We start from the raw sequence: 25608 nt of genomic DNA on the forward strand, positions 1-25608 counted from the left end.
CGCTCGGTCAGCAGCGACGTTCCCTTCAGCCGGCCTCAGACTTTATAGGGAGGGAGCCTTGTGCAACTTTACCCTCACGTGTTTTTTTGGCAGGAACTGGAGCCCGCGAGTTTAGGCTGAACCCCTGGGGCAGTGGGGAGGGGGCGACGCAGGCCTTTCTGCAAAGATCACGCCCCCCAATGGGCGTCTATCACCCTGATCATATTTTTTCTTATCATTGAAATGATTACTGTAACACACAATGGTGGTGGGAGGGGAACAGTCGAAAAACAAACTATACAACAGATTTCTTCTGTGTATCAAATTACTTCCTCCCAGTCATATGCTTTTTGTTGTTAACGGGAATTAGCCGCATTCTTTAGGACAAGCATTTCATTTCTGCCACAGCTGGCCTAAGCACATACTATCTGAAGAGAAAGAATAAAACAAAACGTTTGCAGGCCTTTCTGTTTATGGGCTTAATATTCAAAAGGCCGAAGTGTTAGGAGAATAGCTTCAGAGTGAAGCAAAAAGTATTAAATCCCCCCCCCCCCAATGTAAAAATGCATTAAATGAGAGCCACTCCCAAGGTAATGTGCTTTGCTTTGCAAACTCAAGAGAACACTCATCTTATTGGGTTGACTCTAAAATGGGGGGAGGGGGCTTTGTGCATGGGTGAGCCCCTAAATCGCTGAGAATCCCAGTGCTGGTTACTGCACTTAGTGTTGAGGGCAAAGGTACCTTTCAGCAGGAATTTATTTGCAAAAAAGAATTTTAATTTTTCCTTGCTGAGGTGACCCTGCTTTTAAGCCTTGGTCCTTTTCACATGTGTCTGCCACTCCAGATTTTCTCTGTGTTCAAGTGAAGGCAATTTAAGTCCACGGCAAAACAGCATCCAAATAACCCTGGGCAACAGCAGGCTGAAACCAGGCTGACCACTGAAGGGAGGTAATATAATGCAGAATGGGGAAAAAAACAGAAATAAAAAGAAGGTTGAACTCTATTTTAGTGCAGAATGGGGGGGGGAACTGGATTTAAAAAGTTGAATTCAATTTTAATGCAGAATTGTTTGGAGGACACTATGATGAACAAGGATTAAAAGGACAGTGCAGAAAGGGCCCTTCTTATTAGGGCTTCAATTCATTTTTTGAATTTATTAGGGCTTCAATTTTTCATTTCCCATGAATAACTTTAAAGAGTTGTTATAGGCTCTTGTTGCCCTAAACTGAATAGCCCAGGCTAGCCCAATCTTCTCAGTCCTTGGAAGCTACGCAGGGTTGGCCTCGGTCAGTAGTTGGATAGGAAACCACCAAGAAAGTCCAGAGTTGCTACGCAGAGGCAAACTACCTCTGAACATCTCTTGCCTTGAAAACGCCACTAAGCATGGTTGGGCCTTGTTAGTACTTGGATAGGAAACCACCAAGGAATACTAGGGTTGCTACACAGAGCCCAGCAATAGCAAACCACCTCTGTTTGTCTCTTGCCTTGAAAAGCCTACAGGGTCGCCATAAGTCAGCTGACTTGACGGGTGGGGGGGGGAAGACCCTTTGACTAGTTTTGTTGTTGTTCAGTCACACAGGAGTCTGACTCTTCGCGACCCCATGGACAAGATCACACCAGGCCCTCCTGTTTTCTGCCGTTCTCTGAAGTTTGCTCAATTTCATGTTCGTTGCATCTATGATACTGTCTAACCATCTCATCCTTTGCCGTCCCTGTCTTCTTTGACTTTCAATCTTTCCCAGCATCAGGGTCTTCTCCAGTGAGTGCTCCCTTCTCATTTGGTGGCCAAAGTATTTGAGCTTCAGTTTCATTATCTGGCCTTCCAGGGAACAGTCAGGGTTGATTTCTTTTAGGATTGACTGATTTGATCTTCTTGCAGTCCAAGGGACTCTCAAGAGTCTTCTCCAGCACCATAGTTCAAAAGAATCTATTCTTCGGTGCTCGGCCTTCCTTATAGTCTAGTTTAGCTTTTTTAATTTAAAGATTAAAAAGTTCATCAATAAAGATCGACTCCCAAATTGAACAAATGAATGTGAAACAAAACCCAAACAACTAAAATTAAATGAGACATAGTAGATATATGTTACGGGGGGCTGGTAAGCAGAATTTTGCTACAGCAGAGCAAACACCTTCTATCTTAACAATGGAAATGATCAGACTGAAGCAAAGTTTACAGTGTAGCCTTAAACAGAGTAACATTCTTCTGTGGACCAAATGACACATTATGACATCCACAGGTCCAGCCCATGGGTGCTGAAAACATATTAGAGATGAAATAAGCCATTTAACAATACTATGAAGTTCTGATCTTAATTGGGTCCGCAGCTTGGCAGGACCAGATCTTGTTTCACTCCTGTGCACCTTTTCATGTGTTGAAAAAGCCCTTCTCTCCGACTGTTTTGGCACTTGAAAAGGTGTGTGGGACACACAAGATTTCCTAGGGCTGATCAGGATGGGGCCTCGGCAGCATTTGTAAATGGCCGAATTAATCTCTAAAATGTCATCAGAGTCCAGAGGTCAGACCATGGACTCTGCAACATCTAGTTTGCCCCTACAGACATTGACTTCAATGGACTTAGAAGGGCGTTAAGTCTGCTTAGAGTTCAAATTTTACCTAAGCCACAAACTCACAAGAGAAACTACTATCCTCTTGGTGTCAAGCCCTCCCTATTTGAAATAATGGGGGGGGAGGTCTTTCTAATTTTCTTTAGAGGACTATTAAGGATTACAGATAGAACGTTGGGTAAGTCTTCTGAAGAGCAAGTGTGCTATGCAAACACATTCCTGTGTGATCCTGCCATCTTAAACCCATCCCGGTGATCCCAGGGAGCTGTTTGGGGACAGAGCCTGAGATGGGGAAGCAGCGAGATTGGGTCAGTTCCTACAGTGTTGTGTGTGTGTGGGATCTGGTCTTCCGAAAGTGATGTCAAGTATCAGTGCCATTGCTAGCCCCCCCTCCCTTTTCTCCTGCCACTCACTGGGGGGATCTGGTCTCCCGAAAGTGATGTCGAGTATCAGTGCCATTGCTATCCCCCCCCTCCCTTTTCTCCTGCCACTCACTGGATTAAGGACAGGCAACACTGAGCATGGGTGGGAATCTGGTAAACCTACTGCTAAGGATGGCACTATGAGTCTGCTGTGTAGAAGAGAAGAGATTGGATTTATACCCCGCCCTTCACTCGGCGTCTCAGAGCGGCTTACAACCTCTTTCCCCTTCCTCTCCCCACAACAGACACCCTGTGAGGCAGGTGGGGCTGAGAGCTCTTTCCAGAATTGTCCTTGAGAGAACAGCTCTGACAAAACTATGGCTTGCCCAAGGTCAACCAGCAGCTGCAACTGGAGGAGTTGGGGAATCAAACCCGGTTCTCCCAGATTAGAGTCTGCACACGTAACCACTACACCACTACATAAACATTGTCTTAAATACTATTCTTAGTGGGGGTAAGCATCATCCCCGCAAGGTAAAGTGTACTCTCTCCTCCCCTACACTATAATGCTTATTTAGCTTCAGAAAAATAGCCAATTGTAATAGATTATTCCAATGAAGCATTATTGCCACAGAAGGGGAGCTATAAGGCTGGCACCAGTTTATCTGAACATATTGGCCCAGGGTTTAGAATTAGATATTCCATGAACTGTCGCTAAAATTGCCAAACTTGGGACAGAATTAAAACCTCTCCGGGGAGGTTCACCTGGCCCCTTATTGTCGATCAGGAGGCAGCTGAAGACAGTTTTAGTTAGGGCTGCATTTTGTTCGATTTAACTTTTATTATTGGCAGTCCTGACTGGAGGATTTAAATCGCGACTTTTTATGGGCTTTGTTTCCAGCCAGTACTTTTCCGCCCTTCATTTAAACCCATTATTGTGAGTCCTATCCTCTGGCCGCCAATAGGAACAGCTCCCTGTCCTCCTCTAAGTGACAGCCTTTCAAATACTTTCAGTCATGTAGTGCTGTAGTGGCTGCCAAAGCAACATTTTTTAGAGATCTGCATAGCCAGTCAGAAGAGCTGCATGGCAAAAGCCCCCTCTGACCTCACCCACTTTCTAAAAATGCTTGGCAGGTGCCAGGAAAGGTGTGTGTATGGGGCATCATGGCACCCACAAGCACCGTGTTGGGGAATCCTGGTGTAGTGGTTTAGAATGACAGTGTCCCATGACAGAAAATAATCCACAAAGCACAAAATAGATTAATCTCCCTTTCCCAGGGATCTTAACTTTTATTTGCAAGACTAAGGCTGCAATTTCAAGAAGACTTTCCTGGGAGTAAGTTCCATTGAATAAAATGGGATTTACTTCTGAATAGACTTTCTTAGGATTGCTCCTAACATTGGGATTCACTTACCAGAGAAGGCAGTTGTATCTAGACTAAAATTGGTTTAGTGCCATTGATTTCAAAGTTTTAAACAGTGTAATTGTTTCAGTGGCTTTTGGGGCAAAATATTCAGAGACTGTGGATTAAACACACACATTTGTAAGTGCATCTCAAAGCTAAAGAATAAAATATTCCAAATGAAAAGAAAGGACTTCTGCACCAATGGCATCTTAAATTTGTGCAGTGAGATTTTGTATGGGTAATAAACATATGCTGTCATATAAGAGGGTCTCTCACAGAAAAGGGAAGATGATCCCTCACAGAAAGAACACACCAAAAAGATGTAGAATAATCTTCATGATGTGATGGTGAAGAACAGAGGAAAGGTACTTCCCCCCCCCAGAGCACCATGACCATTTGGGCATAGCAATGATGCTATATGTGCTCCAATGGGAGGGGCACCCCCTCTGAGGACCTAAGAGCTAGAAAATTCTGATTGGCTTGCCTGTGCATAGAAGACTGAAGGTGAACAGCAAACCATCACCATCTGGGACATGCAATGTAAGAACATAAGACGACCCCTGCTGGATCTGACCAGTGGTCCATCTAGTCCAGCATCCTGTTTCATACAGTGGCCATAGGCCAAGGTTTTCCCTTGGTGTTGCCTCCTAGCACTGTACTTTGCAAACACAATTTTAATAATCCCCTCAATTTGGTTCATCAAGGTGAAATGCTTAATATCTTTTATAGCTTTGGAGGGAAATTTTTTGTCAAAGATACATGCTCAATTGACTCAGCAATGGGCATAAAAAGAACCTGGAGAGAGACAGCAACTGCATCTTCCAGCCATCTTATTTATTTCTTGTACTTCTTGATGCATTATGTCAAGCACACCTTCAGGTGTTGGCAGACCACCCTATCTAGTGTATTAGCTGCTGCTCAGCCTTGTCTTTTCGGTTCCAACCTCTGACCCCTATCAACAGGACCTGGTGTGTATGGGACCTTCCCTAATCACCTTCATAGTTTTCACATTATCCATGTTTCAGTAAAGAGACCCTCTATGGTGGCAACTGCTACCCTCCCTTCTTTCTTAGCAAAGAAAAGATAGTATCTCACATCTTTGACATTTACCGTGGAACGCTTTAGAGTACAACAAAAGCCTCCAGGGTTGTTTTTAAAAGATCTGAATAAAAACCCTCTGGACCAACTCAATAAAAGGTCTTCAGTAGGGATGCAGTGTACTTCATGGTGAACATGTTCAGTAGGCAAATATACCATATTCGACAGCTGTGTTCACTCTTTGGACTTGTCATCTACTTCAAAGAGCTTTTCAGCTGTGCAACAGCTGCTGTAGTTGACTATCATTTCCCTTCGGGAAGGGGGAGAGCCACCTGTGTAATAATAAAAACCAGTTCTGTAGCAGGGGCATGGATGGTTGGGTCAGGAAATTAAATTGTATGCTGGGGAGCTCTACTTTCCATAAAATGATGCAAACGTAAGCAGCACACAATAGCTTCAACATGGACTTAATAGGCACCAATCAGTAAGGCTGCATAAAATATAGTGTTTATAACTACTGGCTGGTTGATTGGGGTACTGACTGATATGCAGCAAACATCAGTTGTGAGGGGGAGGAAACTAGAAATCTCACTGGCCTGTGTGAACCACTGGGGACTACAGTGTACTGTTATATTTGAATATGTAAAAACTAGATGAACAGGCTCAAACTGTTCATGAACAGCCAAACTGATTTTAAAAAATCAGCTCCCTGCTTCTGATGGGCAAACAGAATGGAAATTGAACTGGCAGATGTTCAAGCTAGTCTTCTGTGCTTCTTCACTGCTGGTCAATAATTATAGTATACTTTCTTTCCCTTTGCTAGCAAATGAACTTACACTATCACATCCGATGTATACAGACATTTCAATGAAAAGTTTCATACATCTCTGCCAAGGCTTTATCAAATTTCCCTGCACTCAAACACAAAGATGAATAATCAATCACATTTCAGGAACAAGTATGGTTCAATGCTCTCATTAAAATCTCAGACACAATATGAATACATCTGTGTCTACAGTGATAACCACAATTGTTTCATAGCCCTCTAAAACAGCCTAAATTCCATGCAGTGGTAGCAACGTTCATCAGATTCATCCTCATACAGGAGAAGACACATTCTCCTTGCTTTCAGTTGGAAATTCTATAACATTGCATATAGTCTCTTCCGTACTTATCAATACTAGGCAATGCCCTGAAGCACTGTCTTTGTGGTAGAGATACCTACGGCATTCTAGCTCCCAGCAAATTGTTCCACCCAGCTTTATACAAAGCTCTCAGCTGTTGATACTGCTGCTTCATTCTTTTGCACTCCTGGCCTTTTCAGGTATGTATTGTGAGGTCTCTCACTTGTCCTTGGAAAGCATTCCTACATTGTACTTTCTAGCAGCATCTTATTTGAGCCTGAAACATGTTCTCTGAAGTCTGTGTCTTTGCTGAAAGTCTCTTATTCCATCTTCAAAGATGAAGACTTTGTCAAAAATCATCACATGGATTATAACAGAAAGGATCGGGGATTAATGGTTTGGTGATGTGGTAAAATGGTAGAATCCAAGAACAAAAGCATGCAATACTTTAAGACCAACCACAATTACTCAAAATAATGTTTCATTCCTGTCCATGAACCTTTTGCTTTGGATTTTGCTTTGAAGGAACATGGATAACTTCAAGTCAAGTACCATGACCCTTTTGCTTTGGTTTTTGCTTTGAAGGAACATGGATAACTTCAACTTCTTAAAAGTAGATAGGTTACCCCTTTCTTTTGAGATACACAGAACTCTTGAACAGTAGTGATGGGTCTGGTTAAACGATAACTGTGGTATTACTAATGGCCTTCAACACCTGCAACAGGATAGTGAATCATTAGAGAAAACTGGCACACAGCCCATACCAAAAGTCAGCTTGCCTGCAACATAAAGCTGTATCTTCTCCTGTGAAATCAGAGGTTTCTTCTCCTGTGAAAACCATGCAGGGCTACTATAGACCATGACTAGTTTTGTGTTCTAATTTTCGTGTGTAGAGGAGATTTGGTCACGGTGAGGAGTTTTCATTTTGGCCAACCTGGGGACCAGTAATTTGATCATAGAATTAAATTCAATGGTTACAAGTCTGCTGTTCTCCTGGTTGAACAGGGATGCTTTGCTGCTCTCCTCAATGCTTGCACATTTCCTCTTCTCACAGCAAACATTATTCAACATAACCTACATTGTGAAAGTCTGCAAAGAGAGTAATCCAATATGCATGCAGAATTATTCACGCTACCTGTTTACTGTGGGTCCAGTAAAACTATAATCTGAGGGAAAACAATCTATCCATTGATATGGCAGGTTTCTTTTGAAGCAATATAGCAAGTAGGAATTAAAATGCAACATATTGCTGTAAACAGCAGTATGCAGATGTGGTATAAATGCCATAAAATTTCCCTATTATGGGCCATTTCATTTCTTGCTCAGCTAGTAAATTTAGTCTCCTGTAACTTTTCTTTAAAAAGACTCATATCTGCACAGCCTTCATCAGGAGAGGTTTGTCAGAAGAGTTCCACAAAGAGTGATACTAAGGAGGGGCTGCTTACAGGCTGCCACACCCCGTAGTAGTAAGGAGACAGGCAACAGGGGGCTACAGGCAGCTGTTGGGGTTACTGCTCTCGTTATCCTAATAGGCCAGCTACCTCCTTCCCACCCTACATCAAATCTGATGGTGACCCCTCCCCAATTTTCCTTCCAGCTTGGCTCTATGACTTAAGAGCTATAGGCAACTGAATTGAAAAGTTGATACTTATCCTAGATAATCTGTCCTTTTATTTGTCCAGATACTGAACATTTTGGAAGCGGTTTAAGATGAATGATGGTCCATCATAATGGGCCAGGCTGAGAAAATACATATGCATCTGAGTGCAAAAGAGAACGGGGCGCTTCCTATTTCAATTCTGGGGAGAGGGAATAATACAAGTGTCCCATGTATCAAGAAGTTGGTAAATCCTTAAGTACCAAACACACAAACTTTGTACAGCCTGTTAATAGTCATATGCTGGTGTGGGACATGTGACTACTTAGATCACTAGGCCATACTCACATTCTACAAAGACATCAAAGGGTTGAGCAAATAACACAGCCTACGGCACTCCCATATTTCTAGTGTTGAAATAGATAATCTCCAAACAAGGTTGAGCAAATCACACAGCCTACGGCACTCCCATATTTCTGTAACAGTGTTGAAATAGATAATCTCCAAACAAGGAAACATACCTATTATTTCACAGTTGTTTGTATCACACACATTCCCAGTGGTCTATGACCAAAGTTATTACCTTAAATTTGATTTATACCATGTTTTCTACTCGTGTTTAAAAATTCTCAATACATTTTTTTAATTTGATACACCTTAAAACATTGTCAATGTTCCCGACAGCATATAACATGACAAGAAATCCACAAGACTTTAAGCATGCTTTAAAATGACATTCAGCAAAATTATGTGAAATTTAATAAATAGCATACAGTCACACAAAAATACTTTTCATACTAAATCATTAAGCCTACTTAGACTGGCAAAGAATAAATAGAACAGCAACTGACAAAATTTAACCTTATCAAAAGATGTAGGTTCTCGATATCACCTAGTAGCAACAACAACCACCTGCTGGTCACAAAATTGTAAGCTATGAACATTTGTCCCCCAATGGTCTGTTTTGCACCAACAATGTGATGAAACAAATAAAATAAAAACAAAAACCTTGAAATACATTGATTTTTTTAAAAAAACACACAACAAACTGATGCCAGATAAACCAGCTCTTAAATACAATGAATAAATAGGAAATTAGTAAAGCAAAGGAAATTCAATTGCAGCAACAATGACTGATGAAAGCAAGAATCTAAAACCAGAGCCATAGAAATATTTATATATATATTCACTGCTGTATTAGAGAATAGTAAAGTGATAGTGCTTTGTGCACTAAGCTCTTCAGAGACTTTAATATAATTTTAGTGCAAATCCCTTTAGACCAAAACAAATTTAAACCCTATTAGGGATAAGATCGATTAGCAGTTGAAACATATTTTCTTGAGTAACATGTACCTGTTTCAGCTTCTTTAGAAAAACACATTATATACAAGAATTAATGCATATTTTAACGGCTTCAGCTATCTATCTTAAAAGATAGATGGAAAAGTTACTTTGAATTTTACACCTTATTTGGTTGTACCATTCTAGACCAACTTATTAAAGTCAATGTTATAAAAACTACAAAAGATTTTTTTGCCCTCCGTTTACCTAAGTTAACTGCTTTTTGAATTCTTAAAAGAAAATAATAATATATAGTGTGTTGGAGAAATTCTCTCCTCCCTCTGAAAAAGTTCAACATGATGACATTCAGTAACAATTAGACAAAATATTATAAACCACAAAAGGAAAAAAATATTTAGCAATAGCCAGCATTTAGTAAAATTATATTGGCAATAGTACATTAGATTTTACTTCAAAGGGGAATAAATATTCTGTACAAACTAGCCAGTCAACCTGGAGTGAGTGGCGCGTAGCCTGAAGTAGTTGAGCAGCCAAGTTTCTGTTGTGAATTACACACCATGTTAAACCTATCTGATGTTGAGGATCATTTCCCATCTCATCCTGCCTTAATCCTTAAAGTATGTGCAAGGGAACCAACAACAGATGCATGCTGGATGTGTACAGTTTTTCTTCAGCGTTCAGCCTTGTCAGATGACAAGTCTGGAATAGGTGTATTGCAGAACTCCACAAAAATCTTTTGTTGCTCGTTATTTTCATACATTATAAATATGCTAAATCTGGTCAGTTCCCTAAACAAGCTTTAAGAATACAAATAGGAAAAGCAACTGCGGAAAAAGGCCTCAGAAGATGACCTTTAAAGAATAACCACATTATAAAGGATGTACATTATGTATGCTGAGCTGGGAAAACTTTTGCATTATATGCCCACATGACAAATAAGTCATGCACAATAAAATGTTTTTAAGTAACATGATTTGCCCTGGATTCTTTTCTTTCTTTTTTTTTGGAAACAAACCCGCCCCCAGTTTTTCTTTAATTACGAAGTACAAAACGATCACCAATATTGCTCCAACTTGCATACAACCCCACCCATTCAATCCATACTCTTAACAAAGTAGCAAAGCCTCATCATCGCTAGTTTCATTTTTCAGTGTTGCTTCTAAGCAAGTGTCAGGTATCTGAGCAGTATGTACCATCCCACAGCGCTCACAGGGACCATCTCGATTACAGGACCGTGTCCCACTATGCGTCGTAGTATGAGGCTGTCGAAGCCCTTGTCCATGGTCTGAGGTGAGATCAAGTAGAGGTCTTGAGCAGTCATTCACGTCAAAGTCCGATGCTACATCAGAAACTGGAATTAGCATTTCAACATCGTCATCTTCATCTCTTCCTCCACCCACCCCATTATCGAGCTGTCTCAAAGGACTTTGGTTCTGATTTACTGAACTTGATCTCCCTAAAGTGAAGCGTACCCAACGTAACCCTTGAGTCATACGACTTAGTGCATTAGAAAACTGATGGCGTCCTGGACTTGAATTTGGGTGCTCTGCACTGGCTGCTTCCCTTCCGCTATCCGTACTACTGCTGGTATTCTGAACTGAGGAAGTTCCACAGACTACAGTGGCTTCCACTGCTGTCACAGGAGGGACCTTTTGAGGCAAAGTAGCAGCAATGCCACCAACTGCACCCGCTGTGTCTCTTCTTTCAGTTTCCGTGTCTGTATCATCAGATTCCACTGAAAAGAGACTTCGGTGAGAGCCATTTCTTTCAGCTTCTCTGTTGGCATTCTGGCTGGTAATATCATCTCCATCCGATGAAACTAATGCCAGAGACCCAGAATGACGAGATCTTGCAAAATTAAAGATTCGGTTCCAAATATTAGTTGACCGTCCAGCAATTGGAAGCCTAATGGAGGTAAACCCAAGCTGAGATCGCACTGCTAGTCTCAGATTTTCTAAAACCGAAGCCTGAAAGAGGAAAAAAAACATAGATACAAGTTAAAAGCTATGAAGAAAAAAATACACATGCATACACCTAAGAAGAATGAAGAATCCATTTCATTTCTCCAGGCTGACTGTCTGTCTGATTGTGTTTGTTAATAAAGAATCAATCTGTGATTTCTTGTTGGCCCTACCTGTGAAACTAATTTTCATCCTGGCCACTCCCTAGTTTGGTGTAGTGGTTAGGAGCAGGTCTGATTGTGTTTGTTAATAAAGATACAATCTGTGATTTCTTGTTGGCCCTACCTGTGAAACTAATTTTCATCCTGGCCACTCCCTAGTTTGGTGTAGTGGTTAGGAGCAGGAACTCTAATCTGGGAGAACAGGGTTTGGTTCCCCACGCCTCCACATGCAGCTGCTGGTGTGACATTGGGTCAGTCACAAGTTCTCTCAGAGCTGTTCTCTCAACGGCAGTTCTCTCAGAGCCTCACCTACCTCACAGGCAATGTTCCCTCTAAGCTGTGGAGTCTTGTGAACAAAAATTCTACTTTGTGAGCTACTGGCATTAAATTTGTGAGCAAGTAATTTGGCTACTGCATAAATTATTTTGCTCTGGAACCATCCTTCCTGAGCAAAGACAAAAATGTGTGAGCTGGAGGCTACTTCTGCTAGAGACAAATACCTTGCATGGAGAAAGGGTCATATGACTCCATACAGAAGGCCACAACTACAAAGAGCTAGATTTTGCTATGCCTAAATTACATTTGTGTACAGAGAACAGATAAAAGTGACTGGAAAAGTCATTGACTTTTGGAAGAATTGGTTATTCTTGGTCTTAAAGGCGCCACTGGACTCTAAATTTGTTCTATGAATCTCAACTAATGGTAAAGACTGAGGAGATTTACATAGCAAGGTATTAAGCGCCACCATGTGGTGGTAAAACAAAGTAATGCAGAAAACACATATTGCTGGCACAGCAGCAAATGTAGTCTGACTTCTCTTCTGAAATCAGGCAGCTTTCAATAATACTCTATGCATGTGGAAGCGGGGGAGGAGGGAGCATGTGAGGACAGCAGGAAGCAAAATTTGTTCTAGTCAGAAAATCAAAAGTTCAGTTCACTGAATGCGCTTTCTGCCTCCAACAGCAAACATCACTCAAGAGTACCAAGAAATTAAGAACAACATCCTCATAATAAGGTGCCAAATGGTTATTCAGACCAGTCTTGAGAATGTGAAAAATTATTCACGTGGTATTCAGTCATTCAGATGGCTAATACCGAGAATCTGAAACTGCAGTCATTTAGAGATTCTTAAATATTTTCACAGCCCTACACACTGGATACAGAACCAGACCTACCCTTCAAACTTGTATGCAGGAAATTAAGTTATGAGATATCTCAAAAGTTACTAGTTTAAATGATTTCAATACTAAATTGAGGCAGGCCAGGCAGCTAATTGTTTGGACCTAGGAACTTAGAAGGGTGACCAGAAGAAATTCAGCTTCTTCTTTCTCCCTCCCTGCCCAAAAGTCCTAGATATTTTTATTCTTGGAAATGTAGACAGATTTATGAGGTTTGTGACTGTTCCTTTAAAGCAATTCCTCTCTTCCAGGAAGGGGTGTAAGGAGAGATATATAGAAAATACATAGAAATGAGATATAAAAAGTTATAATCCCCTGCGGTCCAATCCACGCTTCAGAAGGTTAGCCTAGCATGTGATTCAGTCAGCAGATCTTTTTTGCTTTGCAGGATCAGTCTACAGTTACCATTTAAAAAGATGGAACCAGAAATTAAGCAAAGTAGCAGCAACTATTCTTTAAAAGTCTGTTTGGAGACATTCATGGTCGACCAGTATAAGAGATTTAACTGTGCTGCTACGACTGCCTATGAATACTACAGGGCAAAAATGCAAGCAGCTCACATTCTGAAGAAATGATGCTATAATTAAATTAAAAGGCAAGATACCACCTATTTGGTAGTGTTCTTGTCTTCTAGAGATCAAAAATTTCCATGCCATAATTAAATTAAAAGGCAAGATACCACCTATTTGGTAGTGTTCTTGTCTTCTAGAGATCTAAAATTTCCATGGCAGGGTAGGGAAGTGTTTTTCCAGGGGGGGGGAACCTATAAATTGTGTGTGTGTGTGGGGAGTGAAATATATGCAGCATTCTCCTATCAAACCTAAACATATTCTAGTGTTTAAATGCCATAAAATGCATAATTTATAACCCCATTAACATATAAAATTGTACTATTTGGCATATTTATGAAACTTAAAAAGCATAAATGCCTTTAGGCTGCAATATAGTGGCACTTTTCCTGGCAGGAAGCCCTAGTGAATAACACAAGACATACTTCTGAGTAGACTTCCTAAGGATTGCTTCCCTAGTTCTCTACAAGCAAAACTGCAAACATATCCAAATACTCAAATGTGTGAGGTGCTACTTGCTCCCTTTGGTACCTTAGCACATGTACCTTAATTTTTGCCTTCTGAGAGGCAGCAGAAAATAAAAGTTGACGTTAGAATAAAAATGTTGCCATGAACACAAGAAAATAGTATTATCTGGACAGAAACAATATTGTACAATCACAACAGGACTGTGAATGAAGGATACGTTGATTAACATGCTCTGATCTCAGAGAAAACATTCTTGCTTGGGAAGAGAGCCATAAAACTCCTCTTTCAGGCTGAAGGAATTTCCTTTATGGAGACAAATAAGCAGGATGCAGCTAACCACTTGCCCACCTCCCAGGAAGATGGTGGCTATCTGGATATCCTGAGTTGGGCAATACAGGCAGGTAAGGAAAAAAGGCCTAGTGGTGGAGGCAGTGCAAGTGGGACAGTCTCTCTCTCACACACACACTCAAGATTCCCCTCTACTTTTTGATTAAGGACAGTGGGAAGGAGGGGAAGGACCCAATTTACACAGTGGTGGAGGCGGTGCAAGTGGGACAGTCTCTCTCACACACACACACTCAGATTCCCCTCTACTTCTTGATTAAGGACTGTGGGAAGGAGGGGAAGGACCCAATTTACATGGACTACCAGAGTAATTTCAATATCAAGTTAAACTTTGTATCACTGAACTCTGTAATCAAGTATTATCAAACGCATTATAGCATATTAATTGTAGCCCAAACTATTTAAACAGCAAATATACCCTTGAAAATATGTTGTATGGTCTACCATATATGTGGGAAATATTATCTAGTGTTGAAAGTTGTGACAAGCATTTTAATGCTCAACCTTTTGACTGAGGACCTTTTAAAAGTGCATTTCACTCATTCAAGTGAGAAAATATTTCACAGTTTTTGTTTCAGAGCTTACCCAAAGCTGCCACTGAAAATGTTTTTTAAAAAATACTTGACCTGCCTCCCATTTTTCCATTCCTTAACATCTCTGTTGGCTTCATGAAACATTTGACCATTGTCAAATAATCAGCAGTCTTACCCCTTTTGCATTCTCTTTTGGTCAAGACTTCGGTCATATAGACCCGTAATAAACTGAATTGAATAACCAGCAGTCAACTGACAAATATTGACTGATGTGCCAGGCATATGCAACAAATTATTCAAATTAAAATTACCACATACTGGCTACAACCACAGACTGGCTACAATCCAGAGGAAGACACCGGAGAATGTGCAGCCTCTTAGAGAACACACAACGTCTTACCTGATTTGGTGAACAAACAGGGAAGTCTTCAACAGGTGGGATTAAGCCCTGAGCAATCAACTGCCCATAAGAAGGAGGGGCTTCTCTTCTTAACAACTCAGCTTCAACCCTTGACAACTGTGTCTCAAATGATCTTTTTTAAGAGTACAAAGAAATTAAAAACAGTTGAAGCCAGTTTAATATTACAGATGAGAACATTACAACTGTATCCAGGATACATTTTGACAGGTTAACACGGAATTGTTGCCAATATGTATGAACAAATCTGAATTTCTATTTCCCGAGTATTATGTGAAATATTTCTTTGCCTGCTTCTATTTGCACTTAAATTCCTTGATAAGGTGATGAACAGAAGAACACAGCATAACAGACAGTACAGACAGTTCTAAAGACATGGCCTCCATGTAGATAACGAAAGCTGAAAAACAGGAGAGAGACAGTAAGGGAAAATTCTGGAGGAAGGATAGTGGGTGGAGAACAAGAAGGGTGGGGATGGGTAAGAATCAGGAAAGGTGAGGCAGATGGTAATGATATGGGGTGCTGGCGAAGTGATCATATAGAGAGTGAGAAGATGACAGGAGGGAAAAGCAAAGAGGGAGGGGGAAGAAAGTAACAGAAGATGGAAAAATAGGGAAGAGAGAAAAGGCCAGCAGAAATCTAAAGTAAGGAGAAAACAATCGCTTTGATCTAATTCATAATCTGCCCTGTGGTCTGCAGGGATGGGAACATGAGAAGCAAGCTAACAATCTACAACAGAGACCAAGAGGATTTCCTAAATGTTCAAGCAAAAAGATAATTATCAACAAAATACCTCCCCCCCCCGCACCTCTCCAACTGTTGGGAGAGGTGTGGGCTCTCTGGGTTTCTTCCTGCTTCTACAGCTGAAGTCAACTGCAGAAGCAAGAAGACTTCCCCCCGTGCACCCCCTTGCAACCCTGCCTCCTCCTCCTGGGCACAGCTCAGTGAGGTCAGTGGCATGCCTATGCCCAGGCCACCCCTCATGGCCACAGGCCCAAGTACTAAACTACAATTCTGTTGACCCGTAAGGTACATTTAAGAACATGACTACTGTTCATTTCTGTTCAAGAAAGTAGGTAACATTTCAGAATAAACTATTAGAAGCCATGGAGGAATCTGGCAAATCTCCCTAGCAAACTATTTCATGGCCAACTTGGGTTGAAAGCTCTAAAGCTTAGCTCAGGTTAATGAAGCCCTTGGGTATCCAGAGGCCTCCACTTGTGTTGTACCTTGTTTGGGAAAGATGGGCTCTTCCAGACTGGGGGGCTGTGGAAAGGGACCAACCCACACCACAACAGTGGCAGCCTGTGTAGAGGCCATTTTAATTCATGGTTCTTCATCATAGGAACTGTACTAATGGAGACTTCCAGACTAGGGAAAAAATGTACACTACATCACAGTAAACACCCACTGTCATGCCTAGACTTCAACATTTTGGTTGGGTAAATCAGACATAAAAATAAGTTGCTTAGGTTTTATGATACAATACGTACCTTCGTTCAAACATTCTCAACGAATACAGCTTACAAGTGCACCCCAAAGCAATCACAAGGAGCAACCCACAAATAAGGCTACCAATGACAGCAGCAGTTATTACCCTGGTGGGCACAATGACCGGGCAATTTTCTTCATCACTACCATCACCACAATCATCTTGAGAATCACAAACCCAGCTTTCAAACACACATCGATTATTTTTGCAGTGGAAGTTTCCTGGCTGGCAAAAGAAGCAGTTCTTTTCATCCGAACCATTTGGGCAGTGATTTTGGTAGTTGCAGCGGTCAGAACGTGGATAGCAGGCACCATTCCGAGAACAAGGAAATTCTTCTTTTTGACACATGGTGCAGTTGGTTTCATCCCTTCCATTTGGGCAATGCCAATAGCCATCACAGCGCTGTTGTTCTGTGTAACAACCCCAGTTTCCCCCACATGGGATTTCCCATGGAAGACAGAAGCCATCTACTTGATAAGTAGCATTAAATCCTCTTGCAGCATTCACTTTATCAGCACAAAAATGCACTCTGATTTGACCAGAAGAAGAAACTACTGTAAGAGGGGCATGAGAATCAAATGCAGTTAGAACACGCAACAGCTTGCGAGGATTCTCCTCCAATCCATCATATATTTTGACATAGTCCCCGTAACCAGTACCGTCAAGTTTAAAGTCAGTGAAACGCAAAATAACTTTGCGATGATCCCCAGTGTCTATCAGCCAAGTGCAATTGCTCCCTGGAGGGTAAAAGTCTGGGTAATTAGGAGAATTGAACGTACCATAAAAATATTTTAACCACTGTCCGCAAGTTGGGACATCACAGTCTATTTCATCTCCGAAGTCAAGACAGTCAATGTTTCCATCACATTTTAAAGATTCTGGAAAGCAAGTATAAACTTTGAGGCGAGACAGACACTGGAACTGGTTGTATGCACATGGCTGGAATGAAGGAGGAGTTGGAGGATTTGCTTTGGCACAGGTTTCTTCATCAGACTTGTCTCCACATTCATCCATGTTATTACATTTCCAAGACTCTGGAATACACTTCCCATTAGCACAATGGAACTGGTTACAATCACAGCTCAGCTCATTAGATTTCCCTAAAAAAAAATTTAACGTTTAAAAAATATATTAATTTCGTTTTCCAAATTAATACCGTTATTTTCTTTCCACTGAAGAATAGTTGTAATAGTTACGGCTTTTGCCATCAATCATAATTAAAACGCAGTGTCGGCCAAAGGAGAGTATTTTAAAACAGGTTATTTAGACCAATGTGATTAATTCAGTTTCTTTCAACTAACAATAAAATAATTCCGTTTCTTTCAGCTGACAATAAAATAATATAATTTGAACAGTTCTGTATGCTATATTTCAGATTCTGGTTTTTATAATTAAAAACAAAGGACACCAAAATACAAAATGCACAGGATTTATAAAAACAAAACTTGGGTCCAGTGGCACTTTTAAGACCAACGACGTTTTATTCAAGGTTAGCTTTCGTGTGTACACACACTTCTTCAGACACAATGAAATGGAAATAGAAATAACAGTCATATGTATAGAGGATGGGCAGTGAATTAGCATGCAGAATAATGAAGATGTTTTTAACAGATTAAAATAATAAACTTAGTTTATGGCTATTGTCTGTTCAACTGGGGGGGGGGAACAGAGCCAAGGTAATAAATATTAAGACCCACAAAGTTTTATTCAAGCTTTAGACCAATGTGGCTACCCACCAGATTCTAGGATCTATCAAAGGTAGATAGTATAGATTGTAAAATTTGGGACTAGCCGAAGAAAGCAGGGAAATATCCACTTTTAACAATAGCTCCATGTCTGTGAGCAACAGCTTTTTAAATTGTCCAATTAAAAAAAAGAATGGCAGGCTTGTCTTCAGAAAACATGAGAGAAATTGATACACAACACTTTTTAAACATACACAAAAAGGAAAGGCATCATAAGGCAAAATGGAAATATTGTATTGTAACCTTTCTGTATTTGACACTTACCTGCAAAATACGTCAATCTGAAACCTTTCCTTGATATACTTTCATCTGAATGAAATCTGATCCAAACATGGTCTTGTGAAGAGATGTACGGAGAGGGAATAGAAGACCCACATGCTCTGTAACCTTCCATGTTTTTGTAGGCCCCTATCGTTAGCCAATCGGAACTGCATCGCCGTGATCCCTGAACATCGAAGTCCTGAAAACTACGAAAAGAATGAAGAATGTTCAAAATCTGCATCATTTAACAAGCTATTTAAAGCCATATAGATTTTTAGATCAGTCTTTGCAACTATGAGCTTTATCAAGACTCTAGGGTGCTTTCCAAGAATTACATACACCTGAGTAATTTCCCCTCATTTCAGTTCTGCAAAACTAAACCTGAATTTTTACTATCCCGACTGTGAAAAGGACCTTTATAAGTCTGGAACTGTAAAGAATTGTCTGTAGCTCATATTTAGCTATTATGGCTTACACATGCTTTCATAATACCTCCATTACAAAATTCTCTGTTTCTTCTTTCAAATCTCTGAAGCCTACCTTTCTCCTAAAAAGAGACCCTGCACTCAGAAGTGAAGGCATTAACTGCTTCTTGCAAACAAATGATTTTCCATATAGAAAATTTCATATATACCTTTTGTCTTAAGTATCATCCCAAAAAATTACTGTTAAGAAATGGAGTTTTCCCTAGTATTATCTAGAATCAGTATCAATAGAGGTTTTTTCTTTCTCTGCAATACTAATCAGTATGGCTGAACTGAGCAGAAATCCAAACTCTGCAGTTTTTTTGATGTGGAATTTTCGCATTATTCTCCAGGTAAATCTTTTATTTGAAACAAGATGTTCATGCAGGATTTTCTGCATAATATTCTCTGTCTCTCGCTACCAAATTCTAGCCCACACTCAAATGAATCTGCCTTCCAAGAAGTCCTCAGTCATTAAAGATTTGCTTCTAAGTATTACTCATTTGACAAATTTCAAATTCTAACAATGGAAAGTAAGATGTCAGGGAAACAGCTTCCTCAAATGAAACCTGTAAACATAAAATTAAACAAGCTTTTAGGGGGTGAAATGAGAAACGTGTGTTTTCTGTAGCTGCTTATTTCAAAACTTTCTAATAAGGCTAAACACAAGTGAGATGAGCTGCAAAAAGCAAGCATTTATGCAGCTTCCCTGTTTTCCTGTTCTCTGCACAGGGTGTCTGCTAATCTTGGGTATCTTACCTCTTCAACCACTGCAATCCAGTGTCTCTCCCTATTCAAGACTGCAGTGATAACATGGTATACTTCACACAGATCTCTGCCCTTTTGCAAACTTAAATGTGAATGTTTCATGCGGACCTATTTCTGTGCAGTCCAAAAGACTCTCAAGTTAGTCCCAAGGTACTAATTAAATTCTCCTTTGTAATTTCCAATTAGCTAGCCTAGGGAGGAATGAATTTTACATTTTAAGCAACTTCTGTGGGTTTACAATTCTTTCCTTCCAAATGACCCTTATACTTCTGGGACTATAATGACTTCTGCACCTTTGTTTCTGAGCAGTTACAGTTTGTGACCAAAGCATTTTGAGCTTTGACTTTTCGTACTTGTATGCATCTCAGAAAACAAGCCACACATCTGATTCATGTTTCATGAGCCAAGTGGGCATTACTGAACAGCAGCATTCCATGTCACAAAATCAACTGCTACTGAAATGAGAAGGGTTTCAAAAGCAGTTTGTGGTATGGCACAGGGAGGGTGGGAGGGAGGGAGGGGGGAAGAGATCAGCTACCTGGGGGAAAAAAGGGTCACAACTTCATGGGACTAGTCCAAGCTCCCCACTCAACCTCAGCAATCAAAGTAAAGGATTCACCTAGACCACTATGCTAGTTTCTCATTATGCCAAACCATATGTCACCAGGAAGCTCACACGATAATGAGGGCAGCATTCTTTCCTCGCTGTTTTCCCCAAACTGTATTTAGTTTTGAATGCATGGCATATAGACGCGAATTGCGTATGGACATATTTTTAGATATTTGGAAGCCCTTTATAGATGTTTACATCTAGGCTTGCCACCAATGTTGTCGTGTTTTCTATATATTTTCTGTTTCAAGTTTGTAATTATACTATATTTTTTAAAAAACAAAAAGAATTGTATTCATACTTATTTCCAATTAATAGTTTTAGTTCCCTTTAAAGACACCTTAGCTAATGTACTGATGATGACACAAAGTCAAAACTATATGACCCAGTATGTAAAATATCATCTTAAACTGAGCACGCTGGCACAACTTGTAAAAATTATTATTCTACATAATTATAATTAAAAACTAAACAGCAGCTTGAAGGTCTGATAAAATGTCAGAGAAATACTGAGTCCAATCGGTTGGGGTTGGCAGGAAAGTGGCAAGTGTGAAAGACTTGAATTCTGCAACTTTAATGATGCTCAGTGCTACTGCATATCTGAATGTCTGAATTAAAAGGAAAACAAAATGTGAGAGAGGCAAAAAATAAGATCTAAAAGAACAGACTATAAAGGATCACTTTTTCCTACATGAAGTTGTTAAAATCACCTTCAGAGGTCCTGTTCTGCATGCCCTTAGCTTTTGGAAAACAGCTGAGCATGCAACAGAATTAAGGCTTTTTCTGACATTCCTACAACATAGACATCTACTTAGTACCACAAGCTTGCTGAGCCTTGGGTGCCCAGTGAAACATTTTATTTTCCTGGGCTTTTTGTTAGTTTTGGTTACTCTGATTATGTCTCCCCACCCCCCCAATTCCAATCTTGCCCAATTATTTATTCTAAAGCAGCTTTATTGGTTTTGTTGACTGTTTTAGTGGTTTATTGTTAGCTTGTTTGCTCCTGAGACGGCTTCTATGTGGCAGGTATTGGTATGTTAAATAAGTATAATAAATCAAACATTTACAAAAAGTGATTTTCTGTGTAAGTAGTACACAGTAGTAATAGTACAGTACACGGATTACCTTATTGTAATAACTTCCCCTGGGTTTGCACGAATATACCAGCTGCAGTTGATTCTGGCAGGATATTCAAGAGGCCAGCCTGGGCTAGTGATTATCCCAGTTGGTCCTCTAATTTGTTCTGGAATATCTCCACAAGCTGCAAAGATATGAAATAATGTCATTAGAGTTATTTCTGCCAAGGCTTAGTGCAGAAGAACATAATTTCCTAAAATAAGACTTCACTCAAGACACAGAATACTTAGGTTTGGATCTAGGCTTGCCAAGTCCCCCTGGGGGGCAGGGAAACCCCCGCCCCAGAGGCCCGTTCCCCACTGCCGGTGGATCGGGCCCCGGGGGGGGACCCCACCCCCAAAGCACGCGGCATGCACATCACCCGGAATTGACACAACCACGCTGGGCACGCTGGGAGTGGGGCCACAGTCATCCGAGGGAAAGCTCCCGGAGCAGCGCTGGAGTCCCCTGCTCGAGCGCCACTCGGACTTGGGAACCCTACTTGGATCTTATCTTCCTCTCCCACTTGCAGAAGCTAGCGTTGTTTCTAAACTGCTCAGAGAAAGGGGGGGAGGCAATTTTCACCAGTTCCCTCTCCTACTGTAGCCCCCTGTCATCCTGTGACGACCCTAAGGGTCCACAGCCACTGCAGCATAATGTGGTTGGCACAGAAGAGTACAGTAGTACCCTTTATCTAGCACAGCTTCACTCCTAATGCATAGGATCCAAACCTTATCATCTGGAGTTATAACAATGATATATATATATTTCTTTGAAAACATGGTAGTTTATAAGCAGTTTGACCGCACAACCTAACAAGTTACTTTGTACCAGAGCAGGAGTGGCCAAACTTGCTTAACGTAAGAGCCACATAGAATAAACATCAGATGTCTGAGAGCTGCATGACATGAACAAATATTACACATACATTTTTATTGAAAAATATGTAAATTTGCTTTTTATTAACATTAAATGAGACTGCCAAAAACAAAAGGGGTAAAATAGATATTGATTATGATATTCATTTGTCCAATGATATTTGTAGGCTGGGGGGGGGAGAGAGCCTATCCAGGAAGGAGAACTGGCTGGGGAAGGGAAGACCGATCGGGGGGGGGGGGGGGGCATGCCTCCGCTTCACTTCCCCAGCTGCCCAGCCAGGAGCCACACAATATGTATAAAAGAGTCGCATGCGGCTCCCGAGTCACAGTTTGGCCACCCCTGTAGCAGAGGACGGTTCCCTAATTACTTGTGTCTAAGCAAGAACACTGGCAAAATACATCATTCAAACTCACAGAATTATTTTTATTGTCAGATAGATTAGAACAATGGTAAAACATTGACAGCTGTACTACCAAGAGCAGATAATAAAATGGGCACATCTTGGCAAGTTAAAAAAATACATGTACCATTAACAACTTTCAAATTTATTTACACATGGCAAATAGACACATGTAATTTTTCACATATGACAGTATGCAGGGGAAATGGTGCATATTAAAAGAACTACAGTTGCTCATAAATAAACTGTTAATAAAAGGATATTTGCAAATTTCAGTTCAGAAACTAAAAACTGAGTTTCAGTGAAACAGTTTTATGCTGCATAAATGGAATCCTTGGGATTCAGAAGTCTGATTTTTTACCAATGTACTGGTGATACTCTAGTTCTACAGAAGATTTATTGGTTTTGTTTAAGCACCCATTAGGTGGTGCTCTTACCCCATTACTCTTTGGGATTCTCTATTACTACTATGCACATGTTCAAACAGCCTGTTATGTGAAGCTCATAGTATGGGACAAAAATTGGTATTCTGAGAAGATAAATATCACAGAAAACAAACCAATTTCATAAAGCATGAATGTTGATATCAAGTAACTGCAGATGTTGTTCTAGCATTTCCTCTGATGATGCTATCTTTAAAGATTCAAAGTATGTTACAAACACCAACTCCAATGTAACACCTAATAATACACCAAAATACCAGTACCTTGGAGATTCAGCTAACAACTCAGCTGTACCTCCATACACACATATGGGGGGGGGGATCACAGAAGAAGAGGAGATTGGATTTATACCCCACCCTTCACTACCCAAAGGTGTCTCAGAGCGGCTTACAATTCCTTCCCCTTCCCCTCTCCACAACAGACACCCTGTGAGGTAGGTGGGGCTGAGAGAGCTCTTGACAGAAACTGCTCTTTTTCAAGGACAGCTCTGATCAGAACTATGGCTTGCCCAAGGTCATCCAGCCAGGTGCAAGTGGAGGAGTGGGGAATCAAACCCGGTTCTCCACGCACTTAACCACTACACCAAACAGGCTCTCAAAATCAAAAAAAGAATCTCAAAAATGACTACAGAAATCAGTCTTGCCACTTATATGTATGAATTACTTTTTAGTTTTTTTAAAATAGTGAACTTAAAACATTCAACTCAAGTTGCTAGTTCTTATCCACAAAGACCAAAATGGCCAGGGACAGTGGATATTGTAGGGAACAATTCTTTTTTGTATACCTTCAGAACCGCCTTTCTGGTACATCACCGAAAGAGCTTTACACTCAATGAACAATGACCTACTGGTGATCCCTGGCCTGAAAAGTATCCAGCTGTCCTTGAACAGAGCCAGGGCTTTTTCGGTCCTTGCTCTGACCCAGTGGAACGCCCTGCTGAGTGAGATCCGGGCCCTGTGTGATTTGATGAAGTTCCACAAGGCCTGCAAGACAGAGATGTTCCGCCAGGCTTATGGATGAGAGCAGCCAACAGTTTTCACTCTAGCTTGGCCTCCCCCTTTTCCTTTCTCCTCTCCCCCCCTTTCCCCATCTTGTGTCTGCTATTTTATATTGACTAATTGTAGGATGTTCACTCTCCCCCTCGATAAGGGACACCAGGTCGTGTTTCTCTCTTCATGCACCATCTTTTAATTGTTCATTTTAACTGTTAATATTGTTATAAGAATTGTGTTAATAGCCTAATTTTATAGATATTGATTTACAAATATGTTGTTATCCACTCTGAGCCCTGTTGTACAGGGGAGGATGGGCTATAAATAAATAAACAAATAAGAGCTCTGCCTACTGAGATAAGTGGGGGATGTCCTGGCAAGGAATCAATGAAGCAAGTTTCTTGTGTGCTGAACTTAGCTGTCTGGAATCAGTTCACCAAGGAGACCAATCATGCATATTTAAGGCACTACAAAAAAGTAAAGTCTCTGTATTTATTTGGACTTCAAATATATGGGCTATTTGTCAGCAGAATCACCTTCTATTTCTACTTTTAAGCTGCGGTATTGTTAGATCCCCAAGCATTCAAAATAAATCCACGTTTAAAAGTAAAGCAAAATTTATTTCAAAGCGATGGTTCGATCAAGAACAAGGACATTGTTAGGAATAACTGCAATCACACTGGGACTACATAATAAAGGAACTTGAACCAGGTAAGGGCCAATTAGCCCCTTTCCCTCTGGCGGGAATAGAACAGCGAACGCGCGCCCAATTCCTTGGGAACATAACGGTCCTACATTATACACAACATCAGTTCTCAGGCAAGCTAACCATAACAGCGAAGCAATACCACGACTCCCACCTCCAGCTGCTCGACCTTGGCCAGTTTCTGCGAAGCTACACATGCAATACAATCAAGCAAGATGACACACAGGGGGGGGGGATGGGTGTAACAGCTTGCAGAGGGAATACCATATACACCAGACATAATGGCAGCTAGCTGACATACTGCCCTCCCGAAAATACACCTTAACCTCCAACTCCCGGGTTCGGCGGGAGACCTCCCGGTTTGTCCGGGAACCGTTGGTGAAAGTTTCTGAGCATATAAGGGGCCCGAATATCCCCTTCTTCCACCCATTCTTGGTGCTGGGGTCCGAAAGCAACCCATTGGATCAGATACCACAGTTTACCACGTTTTACTTTGGAGGCCAAAATGTCAGCAATTTCAAAATGTTCCTCCCCATCAATCAAAATGGGGGGGAGGGTCGCGACTGGGCCTCCAGTGGCATTGGCCAGTGTCCTTTTTTAGGAGACTCATGTGGAAAACCGAATGCAGTGACTTCAGGTTCTTAGGCAATTCAACAGCAACAGCATTTATAACTCTACGCACTTTGAAAGGACCAATGAATTTCCAGCCAAGTTTCTTACTAGGAC

At 40.9% G+C, this 25608-nt stretch overlaps 1 protein-coding gene across 2 annotated transcripts in view; it reads right to left on the reverse strand.

Moving 5' to 3' along the window:
• Positions 1-10352: 10352 nt before the first annotated feature.
• LRP12 (LDL receptor related protein 12) overlaps positions 10353-25608 on the reverse strand; it is a 61487-nt gene continuing 46231 nt past the window's right edge. For both annotated transcript variants that reach the window (XM_015407289.1, XM_015407288.1), the window contains 5 exons: positions 21472-21607; positions 18508-18710; positions 16500-17598; positions 14989-15121; positions 10353-11340 (listed from right to left, as the gene is read on the reverse strand). In XM_015407289.1, the coding sequence (XP_015262775.1) occupies positions 10480-11340; positions 14989-15121; positions 16500-17598; positions 18508-18710; positions 21472-21607 (2432 nt within the window). In that variant the 3' untranslated portion in view covers positions 10353-10479. The remainder of the gene's footprint in view (positions 11341-14988; positions 15122-16499; positions 17599-18507; positions 18711-21471; positions 21608-25608) is intronic.

Source organism: Gekko japonicus, unplaced genomic scaffold (genome assembly GCF_001447785.1).
Source record: "Gekko japonicus isolate JY-2015 unplaced genomic scaffold, Gekko_japonicus_V1.1 scaffold119, whole genome shotgun sequence".
Classification (NCBI taxonomy): domain Eukaryota; kingdom Metazoa; phylum Chordata; class Lepidosauria; order Squamata; family Gekkonidae; genus Gekko; species Gekko japonicus.